The 16,047-nt window shown below is 44.1% G+C and overlaps 1 protein-coding gene across 1 annotated transcript; it reads left to right on the top strand.

Moving 5' to 3' along the window:
• The first annotated feature begins 3,929 nt into the window (after nt 1-3,929).
• On the top strand, nt 3,930-15,493 carry LOC133346415 (ectoderm-neural cortex protein 1-like). Its single transcript, XM_061557953.1, has 4 exons — nt 3,930-4,058; nt 10,847-11,093; nt 11,823-13,403; nt 14,251-15,493. Exons 2-3 carry the CDS (start codon nt 10,908-10,910, stop codon nt 13,386-13,388), a joined length of 1,752 nt encoding a protein of 583 aa, XP_061413937.1. The 5' UTR covers nt 3,930-4,058; nt 10,847-10,907; the 3' UTR covers nt 13,389-13,403; nt 14,251-15,493.
• Nucleotides 15,494-16,047: the final 554 nt, after the last annotated feature.

Below are 16,047 nucleotides of genomic sequence, written 5' to 3'. Positions count from 1 at the left end.
TTACACTGTGATGTACACTGTGATCCGTTAAATATTTACCCAATGTTAGTGGAGGCAGTGTGTGGGCTCAAACATGTTGGGAGGGAAGCACCCACACAGGCTTTAGTATACCGTAGCTGCTTTTGTTTTGACTCATACACTCACGCAGTTATATAAACATACATAATCCAACAGACAACAATGAGTGCAGATTTGGATAGCTTTAATAGATAGACAGGCTGGAAACAAGTTTCTGATATCCTAGTATGGCGTCTAGAGGAATCAGTAATCAAAATGACACATCCCACAGGCTCTTAAGAGGCTGCTCTGTCTGGTAAACAGGAAAGACTGAGGGGAAAGCCTGACACATCATCCTCATTAGCTATGATATATGCATTGCTGGATGAAAGGCACCCCAAGTCATCGCCATGCCTCGTGGTCAAGCAATGTAACAGTCTATCTCGCACCAGCCGATGTCATCCCTGCATCACGATGGTGGATATCCCCTCCACTCCATCATTGAGCTTTGACCATCGGCTATCATCTGACATATCAATGTTTCCTGTCCAAGTTCACTTTTCATAACAGAGAATATCATCTCTGTAAGGGGTGCTTGTTCTTTAATCATTGTGTCCCTCTTTCTGTCACTGAATGTGAATCCAAACATGGACATCTCATTAAAGCCAGGCTCAAGCTTCTCTACCGATGGGGACGGGTGGGGGACAGAAGAGATGTTGTGTGGGCGACCATAACGATGATATACCGTGAAGGAGCGTGAATGTGGATGGTTCGATAGGACATTTGGTGCAGGGCCCACCCTAAAACATCCTCCAAATACCAGTCCTGATCTCAATGCTTATTTATGCACTATTCAACATTTCGATTTAAAGCTTTTAAAGCTTTCGTGACAGCGTCTGTTCTTCACCTGAGGACGGCTGCTTGCATTGTGGCTGAAACGTCGTGAGAATTTTATGTTTTATTTTATTTATTTTATTATTTCCCTTCTAGGTGACTTTACCGAAAGAACCAAAATATTCAACATTTATTCAATGTAATTGTCAATGTCCATTTGTATTACCCGGCATGGCGAGAAGATACAAAGCAGCACTAAAAGACAACAGAGGCTGGAGGGCAGGCAGGGCTGCTATCAAGCCCCTGTTGTCTCATCGCAAGCCGACTATTAATAACTCTGGAAAAGATGAACCAATGATGTACTTGGATCACTAAAAAATACGATTATATGTATCGTGATGTTTGTTTTAATATTCTGTATGATTTAAATAGTATTTTAGTGCAAGTGGGACATTAATAGGAGCACAAATTTAAGAGAGCAATTTTAAGTGAGCCGCGTCTGCCTTCTTTATTCCTTACTCGCATCTCTTCGGTGTCGCTATCTATCGTCTTGTGAACTTCTGCCGTTTCAACTCAATGTTTATTTATTACACTATAAATCCCGTCTAGCCAGTTTCCCAGTTAGATTCGTTGGCAATGGCACGCGGCCACGAACAAAACAGTCATTGTTGGGGTGGAAAGGAGCCCAGCCAGCCAGGAAACTCGAGGTATAGATTATTGTTGTATAGTACTGCAGAGTATGATGAAAAATATATAAAAACAAAAGGCTATGAAAACAATTAACTTGCTTTTTATGTACTCATATTAATGATATTCCTGATGCTGCATGGTGAATTCAGATTTTTTTTTTAAACTAATACCTGCAACAGTTCCGTAACAATGATTGGCAACCATTGTTACGGACTTACCCCCATTCAAAACTGGCTGAAATGATCAAAGGATTGACAAACCCTTGGAGAAACAAACCGGTGCTAATGGGACCTGCCTCAATGCCCTGCCCTGCTGGCTAAGGCAAGTCCTCTTTTGGCAGAACCGCTATATCCGAGCCGTTTTTCCCTTTGATGCCTTTCGGCGTCCTGCTTCCTGTACGTCTGGCGTAAGCGCTACCGCTATTATCGCTAATTAAATACTTCCGAAGACAAACACATGTTGGAAAGCATTACAGACTCGATGAATGTTCATTATTTTTCTTCCATGTTTCCCCCCGGAATAAACCAAGTATGACGCGTGCCAACGTGTAATGCGCCATGGGATTCGGGAATGTGTATTTGCACATAATTAGAAAATAAATAAAATTAAACAAATCACGACGTTTCGATCGCAACACAAGCGGTGTTGCGATCGCAACACAAGCCTGCAACAGTTCCATGAAGCGGTGTTGCGATCGAAACGTCGTGATTTGTTTCATTTTATTTCTAACTACGTGACTTTATCGAAAGAACCAAAGAGTATGGATTCCTGCAGTCACGAAAGCTTCAAATCAAGAATGTGCACATAAATTAAGTTGTATTCCATTTATACTTATTTTGAGTCATGATACTGCGAAAGGTACCTGTATGGAATACAGTTTTCCGTGTTGCATGTAAGCTGAGTACCGTGGAACTCTGAAAATCAACATTGATGAGGCGGATGCTATTTTCAGATCCTAAAATACATGACGCACCGCAAAAAAACACTAAAATATTTGTATGAGGTATGTGTCGTTCGTGCCTTTTAAGGTAAACAATGTATATTCAAATATATACAATATGTGCTCTTTTCATACATTTTGTACGTAATAAACGAATGTATGTGATGGCGTGTTATTGACACCATTGAGGTGTGGTGGTGAATTTTGGGAATTGTCCGTTACGTGGCTAAAATCTGTGTATTTTCACCGACATGGAATTTAGGCGGTTCCGTGGACTGTGGGGGCATCGCGAATGATAATATTCACAAATTTTACGAGTGCAGATTGTCATCTTAACATTTGTCTTCTTCTGAAACAGACCTGTTCGTCTTTAATGACCATTATGTATCTCTCTTCCTTTCTGAGTTAAAAAAAAAAGTTAACTGATAGAACTGTATGGAGGCGAACCGGTTCCTTACGGGTTTTATAATGCAGTTATTGGTAATCCAATAAGACAGATTTTAACAACCCTAGTATGGACTTGTATCCGTCATATCAATTAATTCTAACAAATGTACGCCACTTGAATACAACCAAGCGGATTGGTGGAAACCAGGATAATGGTTCATTCAGATGGATGACGACTCAACTCATCACAAGACGGAGCAAAGTCGTGGCTCTCATCCACCAGAGGGCATCTCACCCCGGTGCAGTACCTGTCCAGATGATTCACTCGGAGGGAGGAAGACCGCGACGTGACAACGTGGCTAGTAGGCACGGGCGGGTGCACACAACACAACACGCGCGCGCGTGGGATCAGAGAAAGAAGGAGAAGCAGTAGGAGGAGTAGGAGGAGACACAGGGTGACGTTGCCTCGGTGGGAATGTGGGCGTGCGGTGTTTCCCTCGGCTGGTAGGGGGTGGCAGCGGGGAGTGCGGGGGGGAGTGCAGGGGGGGGTGCAGGGGGGGGGCAGGGGGGGTGCAGGGGAGGTAAGAAGGGGGGTTTGTAGGAGGGGTGCAGGGGAGGTAAGAAGGGGGGTTTGTAGGGGGGGGGTGCAGGGGGGGGGGGTGTGCAGGAGGGGTAGGGAGGGGGGTGCGGAGGGGGGGTGCAAGGGGGGTAGGGAGGGGTGAGCAGGGGGGGGTGTGCAGGGGAGGTAAGAGGGGGGGTTTGTAGGGGGGGGGGTGCAGGGGAGGTAAGAAGGGGGGTTTGTAGGGGGGTGCAGGGGGATGGGTGTGCAGGAGGGGTAGGAAGGGGGTGGTAGGGGGTGTGCAAGGGGGGTAGGGAGTGTGTGGTAGGGGGTGTGCAAGGGGGTAGGGAGGGGTGAGCAGTGGAAGGGGTGATAGGGAGGGGTGTGAAGGGGGGGGGAAGTGGTAGCGTTGTGCAGGGAGGGGTGAGCATGCGGGGAGGGGTGAGCAAGGGGGGGGGGGTGTGGGGGGTGTGGCGGGCCAGGAGGGGGAGGCTGATCGCCTTCACTGGGAGCAGCAGCAGCGCAGCCTCCACGCTGCTCACTCACTCAGTGTGCTGCTGCTGCTGCTGCTGTGCGCTGCTGCAGGAGGCTGCGCTGAGCCATGTCCCGGCGGACTGCAGACCGCAACCCGTAATTGATCGGCACGGACAGGTAAAGCGTGTCTCGCGTGCCTACACCCTGACGTGTCTGTCTGCCGTGTGTGTGTGTGGTGGTGGTGTGTGGTGTACGGCTAAATATATATATAGCCCACTGTCATTACCACATCAAGCACGCTATTAATACCCGGTGTACTGTAGTATGGAAATGAGTTGTATGGATCAGAACAATGTAATCCACAAAGTTCTAAAGCGACAAGGCTGCGTGCTGCGTTTGTTCCCGTGAGAGAGCTTATGACCGGGTAAGGGATACATTTCGTACAGTCCTGTATATAATTGTGGTGGCTTTTAAACGACTGTGATGAATATGTGTAAGTACGTTCGCAGGTGTAGTGAACGTTGACTCCAGGGCAGTAAGGACGAGACCTGCTTACGTTAAATGACGAAACTCAAGGCCATTGTGGGTTCTGCGAGGACGAGACGTACGCACATGTACAGCCCTGCTTGGATAGGTGACCATACTTCACCACGCTGGTCAATGAAAGTATGGGTTGTGTGTGTGGGGGGTGGGGAGGGAAGTTGGCAGGACCAGTTCGGACATCGCTCGCCACTGATGTTAGCCGTCGTTGATGAGACCAAGTATTGTATGGGTCACGGGTGCGATGTATTGTCTGAAAGGTACAACACAACAATCTCTTATCAATTTAAAGCTTTCGTGACTGCAGGGATTCATCTTCTGGGTTCTTTCGGTAAAGTCACGTAGAAGGGAAGTAATAAAATAATAAAAATAAAACAATAAAATAATTCTCACGACGTTTCGGCCACAACGCAAGCAGCCGTCCTCAGGTGAAGAATAAGGACGGCTGCTTGCGTTGTGGCCGAAACGTCGTGAGAATTATTTTATTATGTTTTATTTTTATTATTTTATTACTTCCATTCTACGTGACTTTACCGACAGAACCAAGAAGACGCATCTCTTATCACTCCGATCTATGTGCCACACATTTCGTTCAAAGCGCACGCCGCTTGATGCGAGACTCTGACGTGAACGCAGAGCGCATTCTCATGGGGATAACGTGACCCCCCGCCAGCCACGAGAGGCCGCTACATTAATCCGTGTAAATTTTTATTTATAATAAATATTCTTGGATGGTGACCCTGGGACCGCGAGTTCGACAAACCCCTGTTTAATTGCGTTCACGTACAGGAGGATCTGCACCAGCCAAGACGATTCCATGAATTGTCACGATTTGTTTAACGGGGATGAGATTCAAGATTTCGAATAATATTCATCTCGTTTTGAATAAAAAAAAATCCTATTCTTACAGCGCCGCTTGTGCCCTTTAATATGAACCGTGACGCTGTCGTACGATTTGTTCAATCGCGTAAAAAAAACCAATAATCGGTTCTCACGCGCGCCCTGGGAGAGAGGCGCTTCCATTCGACTCGGTGGTGGTTGGTGGTGGCGATGCCACTGCATCGTGACCCGGGAATGTGATGGCTGCAGGGTTCTCTTCTCCCTTGCAGTGTGTGGTGGTGGTGGTGTGGAGCTTCCCACGCACAAACCCCCTGGCTTCACAGATTGCCTCGCAGGCACCGGTCGCGGCTATTGCGAGGTTGTGCTTTTGTAAACAAGTTATGCTAATTTGATACAGTGTATCGCATCGGACGCGTTAAGAATCTACTCATTTGAATCCTTGACAATTCGGAGCACGTGCTGGATTTCTGCCACGGCAAAGGTATCGAGCGGGTGGAGCGGTGGTGCAGTGGTTAGCGGACTGCTCCGTGAACCCTGCTCCCGAGAGTTCGATTCCAAGGCACGACTAATATCGGTGTCGAGTGATTTAGGAATCCTTTCTGGGCACCCCACTTCACCAACCCGCACTGTGAAGTACGGTAGGATTGACAAAGGGCTGTACATTCTTGTTATTATTTCCAAGTACTGTGGAATTGCAGTCTTAAGTTACGCTGTTTCAAAATTAACAGCGATGCATGATGTGTATGAGCTAACATAAAGTGCCTCGCCACGACGGAATAAACAATTTCTGATGACAACTCGTGAAATTGTTTAGCCACAACCGAATATTGACAAATGAATCTCGAATGCCATTTACGCCTGGCTCTTTATATAGACTAACAAAAAAATCATTTGATTGGACACTGAAGGAGCCACCTGAACCCTCAGCAATCACAGTTGTAATACAATTTCTAATTGGAATCATCCAAACCATTGGTAAAGAAGGAACTCCCTCCCTGCTATTGCATGAAGAGATGTGTTGTAAATTAAATGGCTCACTGTATTCGTGTTCTACAGTGCATTGACACATTGGGTCGAGTCACATGCTGGCAGAGGGCCATTTAAGCCTGGCAGGGTGCAGCGTTGTTGAGCAATCAAAGAAGCAGGCGTAACGACGTGAATCGGGCTTAGATGTGTGCAAGGTGGGCGTGCACCCAATTTATATACAGGGCACATCCTCTAGCAGAGGCTGGCAAGAGCGTGGTTGTGACTGCCAGCTCTGGGGGACATCACAAGGTGCCCGTCCATGCTCTGCCTAATTCACATCTCAGTGACAAAAGTAAAGGTGCAGCCCTGCAATTTCTGGCTCGCGCTACTGTTGGCAAAAGGGCCTCATGCTCGTCGGAGCTGTAGAGAAACCCTATCCAGAGAGCATATTTTGGCTTACCTTTTCCATGCTGGTCATACATCTTGGAAGAGGTAGAAGTACCCACGCTTTAACCCACCACACGCGATCTGCCGATCGACTGATGTTCATTTTTATACTTTTGAATGGACAGAGGCGTGGGGTGGGGGAGTAGGAAACTTGCCTATTCCACTGTTGTGCCAGGAGATTTGACCGACGAACTCAGTCCAGTGTGGTTGCTATTAGACACCGACGGCATTACTACTGTGGTAATGCTGGTGAAGGTGTTTCTATTTTTTTAAATCGAATAACTACATTTTTAAGAGTTTCCCTGTGCAGTGATGCGACTTAATTGAATCTGAGATCCACATGCTGAATTTATCCAGCCCCACTGACAAGACCCACTGGCATCCTGAATGTTTGTGGTGCGAGGGGTTCAGGTGTAATGTAAATTCTAGATTTGAAGTTTTCGTGACTGCAAGGATCCATACTCTTTGGTCCTTTCAGTAAAGTCACGTAGGTGAAAATAAAAATAAAATAAAAATAACTAAATTAAATCACGACGTTTCGGGCGCAACACAAGCGTCCGTCATCAGGTGGGGACCACCACAGCGTTAATAGCGTGTAGGAATTAGACTATTGTGTTTGAGAGAAGATATACAAGTGAATAAATGTAGGCAAGAGAAAGCGCAGAAAGATAGAACATGTAACTAGAGCAGTTAGTGCAGAAAGTTACGAAGGCAGAGAAAACGAATGCAGGGCCAGGGAAGCCGAGAAATAGACATGGAATAAGTACAGTAACAACAATAGCAGAAGTCTTGCGATAAAAAGCAATAATACACTTTTTGACAAGTCTCCTCGAGCCAGAATATGGCATCCTCTCCATGTAGCTTGTGGGGTGTTGCTGCTGTGATAAAATCAATAATTAGGCGTATGCACTGCCTTTTTATATGTGCCATGTCCCACCTTGATGTACTTTTGGCACCAGTATTCGCCAACATCACTTAGCCAATGTTTGCGGAGTGGCGTCGTATTGGTGTATCCATTTTGGCATGATCCCTGGCAGATCAAAGTATACATAAAAGCCAATACAGTACATGTATATGAATAGAATGGTGCTGACTTAGTGGAAATTGTCTGATTTACCGAACGTTTAACGATCTGCCTGAGAGCCAATAAAATAAAATATCCAAATTGCACCTTCTGCGATGAAATGTGCCCACATAACCATGCGAGCCCTGCGGATGGCATTCGAAGGCATAGCAACTTAAACCAATATAATTAACAGGCCGATACTGTAGATGTTAATTTATTTGGCAGTAATGCAATGGACACTACCAGATCCACCATAATTAAGGATCCGTAATGCCAGTGTGGGTTATATAAATATATAGTAGACTATACGGCCTGTGGACAGGTCGTAACGATGATAAAGATGCCTTTTTTCCAGTGCATTAACCCATGCCCAGTTTAATGTTTAATGAATGTATTATGAACTGTACGATAGTAAGTGCAGTACATATAGTTTATTGCATAACAGTATATAGTTGAATAAAGACATGTAAAAAAGAAGGTAAAGGCTGTTAATATTTAATTTTAAAAAACTTTCACATTTTTTTGTGAGATACAATTGTGTGCATTGCTTTTATACAAGAATCTTGTACAGTTTCGAATCCAACGTACACTATTAATGGTGCAGTCGAATTGATAAACATTTCATTCAAAAATAAGGTAGCAGGCAGGCAAAGGTGGAGTGTGACTTTTATATTTGGGGGGGGCAGGGGTTCGCTTTGTCCCTCACATTAGGAATCGCGAGTGCACATTTATACATTTATAAATCTTAATTGTAAACTACTGAAAATAATATTCTTGGTTCTTTCGGTAAATTCACGTAGAAGGGAAATAATAAAATAACAAAAATATAAAACAATCATCACCTGATGATGATTGCTTGTGTTGCAGTCGAAACATCGTGAGAATTTTATTGCTTTATATTTTTATTATTTTACTATTTGCCTTCTACGTGACTTTACCGAAAGAACCAAGAATATAAATCCCTGCAGTCACAAAAGCTATAAATCAAAATACTGAAAATAAATTAATAAAGGGAGGGGCGATGCCCCTTCCCCCCCCCCCAAACTAAGTCTATCGTAGCAGGGACATATGGGTTAGGACAACCGTATGTGGCATATCCACACATACGTGGAACCACGTAATTGATCTTCATATGTACATCACTGTTTACCAATCGCCTTTTTCCCCGCGTCATATTTCTAACATAAGAGTGCACTGTTTCGACATAGCATATTGATACATTGTAATTTACGCCAACAATATGTGTATTAAAGGGTGGTTATGGTGGTAAACTGGGTGGATTACAGTATTGGTAGCTGGTGTTATAACATTTAAATAATGTCCTAGTACCTGCTTGAAGGAAATTGTTAGGTATTCCCCTTTGGGCGATGAGAGTGTCACTTGCTAAATGCAGTGGTACATATTTTCAGTGGCATTGCAAGAATTGTATTTGTCACCACGAGAGAATGTACTCCGGGAAATACAGCTTGTGTGTCTCACTTTTGTAGTTCCACAGCAAGCTGCACCTCGGCACATTTCATATGATGTTGCAACATTATTGGGATGACGTAGATTTGGTATTTTATATTTAAAACAAATTCGCAACCCGCGCATCATCTGTATGTGACCAACCGTAAAAGTAGCCCTCTCAGCCAGGCAAACATTTTTGTTTATCTTATACAGAGTCCTGTTTCCGTCTTTATCTTGCCTTCTCTGTACTGTAGATCCCAATTCATCTAAAATTCTCCCTTTGTGTTTTTATCTGTTTGTATATTCCACGGGCCTGTTTTGTAACCTCCCTCTGTAGTCCTCTCCTCCCTGCACTGTATCTCACCCACTTCCCTTCCCCCTATCTCTCTACGTTTCTCTCTACGTTTCTCTCTCTCACCTCTCACCCTCGCTCTCCTTATTCGCACCTCTCCCTTCCCCACCTCAATCTCTTTTGCCTCACCCTAAATACGAGCAAAACAAAGGTCTTGAACAGCAAGTTTGCAAAACAATTGGAAATACCTGTCAGACGGACACAATTTGGAAAACAGCAAAGTTTGTGTACCTCAGACAGCTACGAAGGCGAACTGAGTTCAAAATGAATGTAAGATGATGAGAGCAGCAGGTATGAGTGCTTTTGAAAAGCTGAATTCATAATGAAAAGTAACATACCAATCTGCTGACGAAAAATGTGTTTAACCAGTGCATGGAGTGAAGCATACTTGGAATGATATTTGAAAGGCATGAAGAGGAATAATAATAAAGATGCCGTGAATAGCATTTAGAATGTATCAAACTTCAATTCAGGATTGCATTTTGTGCCTTCATGCAATCTCTGTGTAGCTGTTGCATATTTATAAATGGTATTGATAAATTCTACATATTGTAAGGACGTAATTTGCGAGTGTTTAAATGACTGCATTGGTTTACATTGAATAAAATGCCTTCATAATCTACAAAAGCCAGCGATAATGATATTCGAAATTAATTTGTCTTTTCTTGGTTGTGATTGATAGTATTTATCGTCGAAAATATTTAAAAAATACAGCTTGTCTCAAGCTGTCGATTATTTAGTTCCCTTTGATATTTGTGAGTAATTCATGTACACAATAAGCATGATAAAATAATGTAATAAAGAAGTGGATGAGAGGAATGATGGCTGATGGAAAAGAGTGTTGATGTAATGGCCAGTCAAAGGAGAAAATGCACCCAAAAGTATGACCGCTTGTAGAGATGCAGGGATCAGATCAGCCCATACATTTCAGCGAGATCGATTGTAGCATTGCAGAACTGTGTGGGATGCCAATGGTGTGGGGGGGCCTTTATCCAGCAATGTATTGATCAAAACTGGTGATGATGGTGAATTAAATTCCTGGCTGGTTTTATTATGGTTACAGATGAAAAATGTTGAGACATTTATAATTGTATGAATTGCATAATCTTTATTGGATGACAGAGGGATACGATATTTGATATGATTTGCTTGAGATATTTTCACCACCTTAACGCCAAATGAATGGACTTGACACTTAATAGGTTGTGCGCCGACACTGTCATGTTGTGGCTCTTCAATTGCAATATCTGTTATTCATGACCGCACACTATCTCCTCTCCCCGCCTCCTTTTTCTTCTCTCTCAGACATACGGACGATTGCTGCTGTCAAAGGCAAGAGAGCTGCAGTAATAGTGTGGCGTGTGTGATGATGTCACGAATGGGAGGCAAGTCACGAAGCATGTACCACGAGGCCCGCCACCCCGAGGCAGTGCTCTCGCAGCTGAATGCTCTCCGTCGCCGAGGGCTGCTCACCGATGTGGTGCTGCGGGCTGGGAGTGCGGCTTTTCCCTGTCACCGCGCTGTCCTGGCTGCCTGCAGCACGTACTTTCAGGCAAGCTTCTACCCTCGCCCCCCTACAGCCACTCGTTGTCCACCACCAGCCCCTCTCCAGCTCACTCCGCAGCTGACACCTACCTTTACCTGACAAGCTCATATATTAATACACACATGTCATTGATTGTAATAATACCTCAGCACTATTATGAAGTTGGCTGTGTTTTTAAATCCTTTGTATTAAGTTCGCTTGCTTGCGTGCTTGCGTGCTTGCTTGCTTACGACCGTGCAAACCTTTCGGTCGTTTTTTAACCCACTTCCCGTGATCCAATCGAGCTGACATTTTGCACACAGACTCGTTGTGCGAGACAATTAATGTTCGTGAAAAAAAAAAATCAAAAATTTTACACTGTTTAGGGAAAACAAATTAAATATTTAATTAACAATTGTTTAATACTGCAGACAATCATCTGACCCATAGGTGGCAGCCATCTCAAGCCAGAGGACGAGAGGACTCTAGCCACCACGCATATAAAGGATTTAGAGTGAAAAACTTTGTTTTTACGGGTTATACTTATTTTGTTCACTTGTATATTGTGGGAAATGGAGACACTTGCTCACCTGCTCTCATGGTGGAAAAAAACCCATAAAATGCTGTAAGTTATAGAATGATGGTGAACGTTTTTATATGTGAAAACCTCTGCATTACATATGCTTATGGGGGGGGGGGGTGTGTCTGCAAGACCTCAATAACATACATTGACATTGAGTGTTTATGCCTCTGCAGGCAATGTTTGGCAGTGGATTAAGAGAGAGCCACGAGACTGAGGTGGATTTCGCCGACAGCGTCGCACCAGAGGCCCTTGGTTTACTTCTGGATTATGCGTACACGTCACGGTTGGCGCTCAGCGAGGAGACGGCCGCAGAGGCCTTGCTGCAGGCCGCCGACATGCTGCAGTTTCCCGAGGTGCGCGACGCCTGCGCTGACTTTCTTGAACGCCGACTGAGCCCTGACAACTGCCTGGCGGTCCTCGTTTTGGCGGATGCACACGGGTGTATGAGTCTCCGTGAGCGATCTCGGCGTGCCTGCTTGAGATATTTCCCAGCGATGGCAAGTGGCGAAGAGATTCTGTCTCTCTCTGCCGATTTACTGCTCGAACTCGTAGGAAGTGAGGAGCTTGAGGTGGAAGAAGAGTGCGTGGTGCTGGAGACTTGTCTGCGTTGGGTGCGGCATGATTCTGATCACCGACATTCTCGCCTACCTGAGTTGCTGAAACAAATTAGGCTAGCGCTCCTGCCACTGCCATACCTGACCTCACTCGTGGATAAAGAGTTATTGGTGGCATTCCAGCAGAAGAGCCAAATGCTTGTAAAGGAAGCTCTCAGCTGCAAGAGGCGTATTCTGAACAATGAGGGGGTGGTGACAGACCCTTGTGCACGACCACGTCAGTCGGGACACTCTCTTCTGCTCCTGGCTGGTCAGAGCTTCATGTGCGATAAGGTATATTTAGTGGACCAAAAAGCTCATGAAATTGTGCCAAAGGCACAGCTACCTAATCCCCGTAAGGAGTTCAGTGCATGTGCTGTGGGCTGCAAGGTCTATGTTACAGGTGGGCGTGGCTCTGAAAAGAGCGTCTCTAAAGATGTGTGGGTCTATGACAACCTTCACGACGAGTGGGGCCGTGCGGCCCCCATGCTTGTTGCACGATTTGGCCATGGCTCCGCTGAGCTTGGTGGGGAGCTGTACGTCGTCGGAGGCCACACGGCTGGCACGGGCCAGTGTCCTGCCTCTCCGTCTGCTGCACTGAAGCAGGTGGAGCGATATAACCCCGCGACTAACTCATGGAGCATGGTGGCTCCCCTGCGTGAGGGTGTCAGTAACGCAGCTGTTGTGAGCACGAGGGAACAGCTCTATGTGTTTGGTGGCACTGGCGGTGTGAGCAGGGAGCGGTCACCTCGTGTGCAGTGCTACCAGTTGGAAGAAAACCGGTGGAGCATCATCGGTGCCTGCCCACAGCCGTGGCGGCACACATCAGCGTGCCTGCTAGGCAAGCACATCTTTGTGCTTGGAGGCGATACCGAATGTTCGGCATCGGCCGCGTACTGTTTTCACACTGAGACGCACCAATGGACCCGGGTTGAAGCAGATGGGTTTACTGCCAAACGCATGAGCTGCCATGCGGTGGCCTCGGGCAACCGGCTGCATGTGGTGGGTGGCTATTTCGGAGCACAAAGAGGGAAGACGTTGGACTGCTACGAGCCAGCTTCTGATAGCTGGGAGAACGTCACGAGCATTCCTTACTCGCTGATACCTTCAGCATTTGTGAGTGTGTGGAAACACCCAACAACTTAGTCTACCAGCATGCAGGTGAGGTCCCAATGAAAAAGTTAAAACTGGCTTCTTGTCTTATAAATAATGGTTAAATATATTCATTTGTAATGTTCAGGTATTCTATATCCCAAGCACATGCTCAATATTTCTTTGGGTGTTTAAAAAATAAATATAAAAACAATTTCATTTATCTTTTCAAAGTAGCTTAAGTAATAGAGTTTTAATTGTATCTGCAATATGTTTTTTTCTTCCTGTAAAGCTCACTGCTTTGAAGGATAATTTCCCGAACTGTTAACGTGTGTACGTTTCTGTCTACAAGTCCATATTGTATGATAACGGTTGTAAGCGTTTTTCTATGATTCGTAGAGGAGTTTGGTTTTCTTGTAATTTATATGACTCACTAAAGTCACTGCGTATAAAATGGATTGCTTTAACAACTGTAACTACTGCAGTCTGATTGACCATAATTGTGAATGAAATTTCACAAATGTGCAATTTTATTGTCTTTTATCCATTAATAATATGAAAGTGCTGACTTAGCAGGCTCTTTAACCACCATTACTGGATTTAAAAGTCTTCTGTCCCCACACAAATGTCTGCAATCAATACGTTACTCTTAACATTTAGTTGGATGCCAACAGATCAGTTGTTCATTGCAACAGCTGAACATCTGTTGTACATAGTTACTGTAGCTCCCTGGTGTCTTGAATAACTTAAATTGTATTCAAATACTAATCGCAAGTATTTATTATCAGCATGCGTCGTTTTATGTCGGACTGACAAGTTTAAACAGGCTAATGTGGTTCCATATGTAAACTTAATGAAAGTGTGGTTTTGTTGCCAGCGCACGACTTGAGTTGTTTATGATTTTTGTTTTTCTTAGGTGACTGCAATGATGGTGTTGTTGAATGTAGCGCATGCTGGTCAGAAAATCCGCTTAAAGAAATCCTGGCCACCATTGAGACTGCCTGGTATCTTAGATATTCTGATGGGGTTTTTTTATCTCTAAAAGCTGCTCAGAACGTAACAATGAAGAGAAGACCTGAGCCACATAAGTGGATATTGAGGAACGTGTTATGTTGTTTGAAAACAATATTGATTATTTAAGTGTTGTTATTTTTTATTACAATGATTGTGTGATATTTCAAATGATTGTTATGCATTTTGAGTTGGTTTTGAGGTGCATGATATATATGTCTACTGTATTGCTTTACGAGGTTTGTTGCGACTGAAACTAAAGTTAAATGGTTCATCACTGTTGCATGTAACTTAACGAAGTGCTGAAACATGATATTGTAGGTTACACTTTGCAAATCAAAGCTTTGCCTTATGTAATTGGAGGCAGCAATGTTCAATGCAGTTGCTTTTCATTGTAATTTATTCTGATTGATGTTGGGTTAATGTTACCTTTGTAAGATGCGGTATAATACATGACTGGATTGAAATGTGCCTGTGTACATAAAACACCTTAAAAGTTTAAACTCTTAAGGTAAAGTTTATGCTTAACTGAAAGGTATTGGTTAAAGGAGGAGGCACATATTTGGCCTAATTAATCTGTTTGCAGAAATTTATTATTGTGTAAAGTTTATGCTGTGAAAAATGGCTGCCAAGTGTGTTTTTTTTTTGCCTGGGCGCTCGCTATACGACCAATGCACAAAACACACCCCAGGACGAAGCTGTAGCAATCGGGCCGTGATCCATAACACACATGGTTGTGTGTATTTGTGTTGACAGCTCGGTAAAGCAGGATATATGTGCGTGCACAGCCACAATAATTTCCAATATATAGGAGTGAAAGAGAACTGATGCACCTGTGAGAAGCAAGGCAAAGGATAAGTTGAGTAGAAGAAGATTACCAGATGAAAGGGGCGAAACTGTGAGATACGAAACATACATGGTCCAGCATATAATGTGCAGATTATGAAGGCCACTATTGACTGAGAGTAATTCATTGCAGATCCCCTGTGGCATCCATGATGCCTTTTTTATGCTGCTACATTCATTCCTATCATATCTTGAATGCTGTCTTGCCATCTTGTTGACCGTCACATCTGTGAACATCTGTAATAAAAAAGAGCTGCATAGCTCATCGGATTCTTCCAGTCTAAATAAAGATTCTGATTCATTGTCGATGCCTCCTTCCATCACTCTTTGCTTGTGTCATTGGCGAGGGATATCTGGAACGGTCCTGGCCGTCCCACCTCATCAACCCGCATCGACCGGCGTGGTGTATTATAGTATGAAGAAATATTCTTAGGTTTTTTCGGTAAGTAAGTAAAATAAAATAAAAAATCACGACGTTTTTTATTTTATTTTACTTTTTAATGTTTTTTACCTACGTGACTTTACCTAAAAAACCTAAGAATATGAATCCCTGCAGTCACGAAAGCTTCAAATCTAGAAGTATGAAGAAAATGCCATCTCTGACCAGGCATGGGAAGGATTTTGCCCACTTGACAGAGGCTATTGATATATTTAGTTTCATATATATGCAGTACACTACTACTAATCATGGAGTTTGCTTCAGCCACTCTCAGATTTAGCGTCACACTCCATGGGAGGTGAATGATTAGTTTATAATGTTAAGTGCTTAGCATGAGACTTAATAGAGAGCTGTAGGCTTTGCTTGCCCTATAATTAAAACCGAATCAACTTCGGGACAATATTTTTTGTTGAGTTG

The sequence above is a fragment of the Lethenteron reissneri genome, chromosome 24 (assembly GCF_015708825.2).
Source record: "Lethenteron reissneri isolate LAM-NWPU_2019-01 chromosome 24, ASM1570882v1, whole genome shotgun sequence".
NCBI classification, from domain to species: domain Eukaryota; kingdom Metazoa; phylum Chordata; class Hyperoartia; order Petromyzontiformes; family Petromyzontidae; genus Lethenteron; species Lethenteron reissneri.
The sequence above is the reverse complement of the archived record's forward strand: the minus strand, read 5'-3'. Positions and strand labels throughout refer to the sequence as shown.